Source organism: Mizuhopecten yessoensis, unplaced genomic scaffold (genome assembly GCF_002113885.1).
Source record: "Mizuhopecten yessoensis strain PY_sf001 unplaced genomic scaffold, ASM211388v2 scaffold8057, whole genome shotgun sequence".
In the NCBI taxonomy this organism is placed as follows: Eukaryota; Metazoa; Mollusca; class Bivalvia; order Pectinida; family Pectinidae; genus Mizuhopecten; species Mizuhopecten yessoensis.
Genome location: NW_018407357.1, coordinates 862,521 through 870,188, shown reverse-complemented (window position 1 = coordinate 870,188; position 7,668 = coordinate 862,521). Strand labels below are relative to the sequence as shown.

The 7,668-nt window shown below is 37.3% G+C and overlaps 1 protein-coding gene across 1 annotated transcript in view; it reads left to right on the top strand.

The window, feature by feature from the left end:
• LOC110454754 overlaps window positions 1-7,232 on the top strand; it is a 29,183-nt gene extending 21,951 nt beyond the window's left edge. Inside the window, exons 15-20 of the mRNA XM_021504438.1 lie at window positions 1,142-1,265; window positions 2,746-2,931; window positions 3,862-3,981; window positions 4,679-4,898; window positions 5,023-5,262; window positions 5,646-7,232. Of these exons, the coding sequence (XP_021360113.1) occupies window positions 1,142-1,265; window positions 2,746-2,931; window positions 3,862-3,981; window positions 4,679-4,898; window positions 5,023-5,262; window positions 5,646-5,812 (1,057 nt within the window). The 3' untranslated portion in view covers window positions 5,813-7,232. The remainder of the gene's footprint in view (window positions 1-1,141; window positions 1,266-2,745; window positions 2,932-3,861; window positions 3,982-4,678; window positions 4,899-5,022; window positions 5,263-5,645) is intronic.
• The last annotated feature ends 436 nt before the right edge of the window (window positions 7,233-7,668 follow it).

The window sequence follows — 7,668 nt, the reverse complement described above, 5'->3', positions numbered from 1 at the left end:
ATGACTATAGTCATAAGGTTATTGCATTATATTTGGAAATAGACGTTGCTACAATTTGACATTTATATGACAAATTTACCGGTTCTCAAATTTTCTGAAATTTTCACTATAGTATCTCAACATAATGTACCAAATAATATTAAAAGATTTTTGGTGTACAAGAACCGGAAATTGGTGTGTTACTTCCGTAAAACAATTGATGTAGCAAAAAAGTGTATGAAAATACCAAAATTTTTAGACTTTAAGATTTTATAACTTTTTTATTATGTAATTTTTTGTTACATATTTGAGTTCATAATTTGCAACAGATCCTACTGTAAATAATATAATATTATTTGATAGCGTAAAACATTGTTTTGATAGTTTTTTGGACAAAATGTGAACCCTGTCGTACACCTTTGGAAGGCGGCACTAAATAGTTCATAGCACAGGCTCTGGGGACCTTTTATTTTTTTTAAAAAATATCTCATGGGTCGTGTCTTAGGGAGCTACAAATATAAACCAGTAATGGTTAAATTGCTTTGTGGGCAAAATTCTTTTGTTCCTGTAACAGGTCCTTTGTCAACAAGCAGCTCAATTTTATGTCCTTTGATGTGTTTTTCATAACATACGCTGCAAAAGAGTGTACAGCCATATCTTGATATCGCCGTTGTCCTTGCTCTCCAAATGAGTCGAAAAGTCAAAAGTTTTGATAGAAACCATATTTGAGGAAAGGATATTAAAGATTGATTAAAATATCTTAAGAATTTTTCGTTATCCATATTTCAGTTATTCTACTTCTTGAGTATACACGACTGTAACCCCGATTTAATGATACTAAGGATGGTAATGAGAAGTTTGGCCAGCTAGAAGAGCCAGCGATCAAACGTTCTTAAAAAGTATCCGTGTTAAGTTTTGGAATTCTTTACAAACGAGGCATGTCCGTATCATGTACGTGGAAGCAATGTAATACAGAAGCGTGAATACTGGGAAATGTATCAGTGTTTCCGTGGTTATCAGGGTGATACCGTAATTCTATATCATAGTGCACATTTTTGAGGACCTGTAACATCAGTTTCTTCTTGCAGAAATATACATAAAAGGGTTATATCGTCTCAAGATTGTGTAAAATAACTCATAGGAATGTTGTATATATATGTAGGTACCTGGATTTTATCAGCATTATGACCTATGACCTGCACGGTAGCTGGGAGCAGGTTACGGGCCATAACAGTCCGTTATTCCCTCGGAATTCGGAGACGGGCATTCAGCGACAACTCAATATGGTACGTCTTACTTACAGTTTTATATATATGGACGGTTCAGAAGTAATCACATCCTCNATTCTGTGTTTAACAACACTATGCTATTCTGAGTGTAATAACATTATGATATTCTGTGTGTAATTACACTAAAATATTTTGTGTGTAATAATGCTGATTTTCTGTATGTAATTACTCTCTAATATTCTGTGTGTACTTACACTATGATATTCTGTGTGTAATAACACTATGATATTCTGTGTGTAATAACGCTATGATATTCTGTGTGTAATAACGCTATGCTATTCTGTGTGTAATAACATTGATATTCTGTGTGTATTAATACTATGATATTCTGTGTGTAATAACACTATAATATTATGTGTGTAATAATTCTGATTTTCTGTATGTAATAACAATATGATATTCTTTGTGTAATAACACTATACTATTCTATGTGTAATAGCACTGATATTATATGAGTAATAACACTAAGATATTCTGTTTGCAATTACACTAATATATTCTGTGTGTAATAATACTGATATTCTGTGTTTAACAACACTATGCTATTCTGAGTGTAATAACATTATGATATTCTGTGTGTAATTACACTAAGATATTTTGTGTGTAATAATGCTGATTTTCTGTATGTAATTACTATCTTATATTCTGTGTGTACTAACACTATGATATTCTGTGTGTAATAACACTATGATATTCTGTGTGTAATAACGCTATGATATTCTGTGTGAAATAACGCTATGCTATTCTGTGTGTAATAACATTGATATTCTGTGTGTTATAACACTCTGATATGCTGTTTGTAATAACACTCCGATTTTCTGTGTGTTATAGCACTATAACATTCTGTGTGTAATAGCACTATGATATTCTGTGTGTAATAATGTATTCAGCTGAATTGTAAAGTTTTGCACTCATTTGATTATAAAAGGAAACAGACGTTTACGAAAAAATAACTGTTTGTGTTTAAAACATTCTAAGCCTTCATGATTCATACCAAACTGCATCTCTTTCCGGATGTCCCCGGCTTGTTGAAAGCTTTCACTAATAACTCGTCTCATTTATCACTAGACAGTCAGCTTCATCTGTTATATACTTACATTTGTCTCCTTACTAATAGTCTTATTGTACCGATCTCGGGCTGGTGTTCTTATAGAGTACTTATATTCTTTGACATTGATATTGTACCAATATCTCACTGTAAAACCATCCGGAATGAGCAATCAAATACGAATCGTGTTTTAGAATTTCTTAGGATGTATAAATATCTGTGTTATACACGCTACACATAAAGATAAGAAGACAGTATGAAAGGAAATAACTGCAAGTATTCCAAACTGGTTCCTTCTTGTAACACGCTAATGTTCATTGAATTAAAGAACCTTTAACACTATCGTTTTGTGTCCAGCTCTTGAGACTTTCCTGACAGTTGTTAAAGTATTTGGCATACAATTCATATTCCGTTTCCTCCCGACAATAGAAATGGGCATCAGATTATTGGGTAGGACTGGGAGCTCCCAAAGACAAACTAAACATCGGCCTAGCATCTTACGGACGAGGCTTCACACTGAAGGACGCGGCTAACCACAGTATGGGAGCACCGGTCAGCGGGGCCAGCCCGGCTGGGACTTACACAGGAGAAGCCGGATATCTGTCATATTACGAGGTAAGATTTTTTTATTTCTAAATAAAGATTCGTAGATTTGTAAAACACTGTCTTCTAACTCAATTGCTCCGCTCATAATATCGAATGTCTTCTTTGCATCATTTAATTTCCCCATGACAAAACCAAAGTCCTGTACACGCCACCATGCGGATGACACGAGTGGATTAGTCTGGAAACTGTTGCGGAACCATGCGTATCTATGATCCTTTGATCAAAGATAAAAGTGGATCGCGCGGCAGGGTTAGATAAATTTGACCCCAGTTTTTCGCATATCTTGTAATCCTGTGTTGCCTATGCAAACTTATCCGTTAAAATGTAACACCAGAATTGAGGTAGCACGGATGTTACTAACAAGAAAGGGAAAATCCTCGATCGGAAAATCGAAATCTTCACGTTTATCATACAATTTAGTATTAAAGTCAATCAAGTTTGTCATGATATTGCAGAGGGTTTATTGTGTCTTTGAATTGAAAATCAGAAAGCTCAGTATATACGATCGACCTGGTTATTTTTTTTTATTTGTTGATTGAAATACAACACATGGACGATATACCGAAAGTAAAATTGAATGATTTGGTAAGGTATTCGTTAACGTCCTGAAAACCTTTTAAAATTCAGGCTCAATTGAAAAACAGTCAAAGGTGGGGCACGGTTCGTTCTCATGGGTATGCCAGTAACCTGTATTGTATCCACAGAGCACAGTAGTGCCACAATTGTGATGCAGTGTAGTATGCGTTAATCAAGCTCATAAAAGACACTGCACAGAGTTCATGTTAGGAATGTTTAGTGTTTAACCTTATTTCGTTACAATGAGTTATTTTAGTGAGCACAAGTGAAGATTTTAGATAGAGGTATCAGTTTCTATTATTGTATACACGTTCCAAACAGATTTCAGTAACGCCAAACCTAATGACTATCCTTTCTTAACAGATCTGTAAAATGATGGAGTCGGGAGGGACCACGTACAGGGACAGTGAACAGCTGGTGCCATACTACGTGGACGGCATGACGTGGGTCGGTTATGACGATGAACAGAGTATTTCCATAAAGGTACACATCATTGAGCAGAAAACCAGTAAACTGTATATAATAATCAACTAACAGAGCTGTTTTATAAGACTATTTTTTTGTTTTAGATAATAGTCCAATGTCTTATCATGCTTTATGACTGTGCACATTTCATATGAGGTCAGTCAAGAACCTTTGTATATGTACATGCACCCGTGGCTAGTAATAAGCTAATCCGGGCCTGTCATTCTTCAATCACAGAATAGGTATACTATGGGTGGTCGGGTGGTGCAGTGGATATCGCACTTGCCTTTCACCAAGGCGGCCGGAGTTCGATTCCCCGATCGCACGTGAAAAAGTTGAGGTCACCTGCCCAATCACGTGGGTTTTCTCCGGGTACTCCGTTTTCCTCCCACACTAAGACCCCCCACGCGTTAACATCCGGGCCAACAAGGGTGATTAATATAAGTTGAAATAACTTGTTTCATAATTGTCGTTAAATATAGTTCATGTTTTAACTATGCATACATTTGATTTCATTCAATTGTTTTTATTGAAACGAAATATTTACGACTAAAGAGATTATAAAATATAAATATTTCTCACATTGCTTTTCACATGAACAGTTTTTTTGAATGATAGAATAGAAGCGAACTTGTGCCAAAACTTCAATCCTGGCTAGTATTAAAATATGACACTTATGTTGACTTCAATGGAGTGAAATTCTGACATGTTACAGGTGGCTTGGCTGGTACAGGAAGGCTTTGGCGGCGCCATGGTCTGGGCGCTTCCCCTGGATGACTTCAACAAGGTGTGCGCCTCATCTGACCGGAAGTTCCCCTTAACTAACAGAATTAAAGACGAGCTGATCGCTGCAGAGGGTGGCACCGTTCCACCAACTGTCGCCCAGGCAACCAGCGGCACTCTTATTACCGCTCCTACTCTGGCGGTTAACAACAGTAGGTCCTAACAATCGCGTATCGCATATTTTAAGAGACAATTTCTAGACTTTGATTTCAAAACAGACTGTGTACAAATGTGTGATCTCATAAAATTATAACATTTTACGCATTTGCATTTCAGTGTGCAGTGGTAAAGATGATGGGTATTACAAGGACCCTACCCAATGTAGTCGTTACTTCCGGTGTGTCGATGGACAGGAATACTTCGACCAGTGTGACCAGTCTAACATCACCACAGCACTACCAGCTACAGCGGCACCGATCAGCACAAAAGTAAAGGCCCCAGTGACCACAGCGGTACCGCACAGCACAAGGGCACCAGTGACCACAGCAGCACCGGTCACCACATCAGCACCTGGATGTAAGAACTAGCGCAACAAATACATGTGTAAAAAGCTAATTAGTTGAGCATTTCGGGTGGTGACGAAAGACCTAAATATTATATGCTGTTTTATTGAGTAAGTCATGTGGCACATTTTTAAAATCATACCTATTTACCAATTCACGTTATGCTAGTATGTATTCTAGCCTTTTACAAATTTCATGTTTGTGTTAAACATCGTTGATTCGAACAAATCCACTCACCTTCCCAGAAATTGATATTATATAAATACACGTATTTTAAGTTAATGCAATATTATAAACCAATATAAATATCTAATTAAGATATACCGTTATTTTCAGATGACATTACTCATTTGTGATTTTTTTATTCAACTTCGTCATCTACACGTATATTTGCAGTTTTCTCTTGTACTGGGCGTCCTAGTGGAGACTATCCAAACCCTACAGACTGCTCAAGATTCATTAAGTGTGCAAATGGTGTCGCCTACGACTTCCAATGCCCCTCCGGGACGCTTTACGGCAAAGACACCAAGGTGTGTGTGTGGGCTTATGTGGCGAAGTGTTAGCTACACCGGCGAGATATATCACTAATGAGGTGGGAGACAAACTTTACGTGGCAGTCATTTACGGCAATCAAGAGGAGCACAGAACTTCAATAAGTATAAGACTACTTAATCAAGACAGTGAGGAGTTCATCAGAACTTAAATTTAGCCTACCTTGACTCCAGCATCAAGGGAGGGCACACAGATCCAACGATACCTTGATAGAATTCATTTAATAATTACGATAATCTGTGTCTAGTTTATGATTTTATGTATTTTGTTACTTTTCATATCGTACATATAGCGTTTACATTCAGGTAGGGTAAAGTATTCAAAGAACCATCATATCACTAGTTGTAGCCCTATAATCCATTTGACCATTAGTCCTCGCAAGTCAAAGGGTCGTCATGCAATTAGTCCGGACAGTCCAGACAGTCCTGAGACGGCACTGTAGTCCAAGGATCACCATGGAGTTACGATATTGCGTATGTTGTGTACTAATATTCGCTCTCGTGACAAATTTGCCCTCATTTCGGAGAGCGAAAACGACGGAGATTAGACTCCATCGAAAATATCCTGAAATACAGTATTCTCTTCGATCCTGGGGTGGGTTGGGGCATTAGACCAAGGGACGTCGAGTAATTAGTTCCGACAATCAACGGAGGGTAGGGCCTAAACATGTAAGGAGTCTTTACAATCCAGGGAGGGTGCTGTAGTCAAAAGACTATAATATAACTAGTCTTTACAATCCAGGGAGGGTACAATAGTCCAACGACTATAATATAACTAGTCTTTACAATCCAGGGAGGGTGCTGTAGTCAAAAGACTATAATATAACTAGTCTTTACAATCCAGGGAGGGTACAATAGTCCAACGACTATCATATTATTAGTCTTTACAATCAAGGGAGGGTACAATAGTCCGAGGACTATCATATAATTAGTCTTACCAATCCAGGGAGGGTACAATAGTCAAAGGACTAAAATATGATTAGTCTTTACAATCCAGAGAGGGTGCTGTAGTCCAAGGACTACCGTGTAATTAGTCTATACAATCCAGGGAGGGTATATAGTCCAAGGACTGTAATATGATTAGTCTTTACAATAAAGGGAGGGTACTATAGTCCAAGGACTATAATATGACTAGTCTTAAGAATCCATGGAGGGTACTATATTCCAAGGACTACCATGTAATAAGTCATTACAATAAAGGGAGGGTACTATAGTCAAAGGACTATAATATGACTAGTCTTAAGAATCCGAGGAGGGTACAATAGTCCAAGGACTATCATATAATTAGTCTTTACAATCCAGGGAGGGTATTATACTCCAAGGACTACCATGTAATTAGTCTTTACAATCCTGGGAGGGTACTTTAGTCCAAAGACTATCATATAATTAGTCTTTACATTCCAGGGAGGGTATTATAGTCCAAGAACTATAATATGATAAGCCTTAAGAATCCGGGGAGGGTACTATAGTCCAAGAACTATAATATGATAAGCCTTAAGAATCCGGGGAGGGTACTATAGTCCAAAGACTATCATATAATTAGTCTTTACATTCCAGGGAGGGTATTATAGTCCAAGAACTATAATATGATTAGTCTTAAGAATCCATGGAGGGTACTATAGTCCAAGGTCTATACTATGATTAGTCTTTACAATCCAGGGGGATATAATAGTCTAACGACTATAATATAATTAGTCTTTACAATCCACGGAGGGTATTATAGTCCAAGGATTATAATATGATTAGTTTTTACAATCCAGGGAGGGTACAATAGTCAAACGACTATCATATAATTAGTCTTTACAATCCAGGGTGGGTACAATAGTCCAAGGACTATAATATGATTAGTCTGTACAATAAAGGGAGGG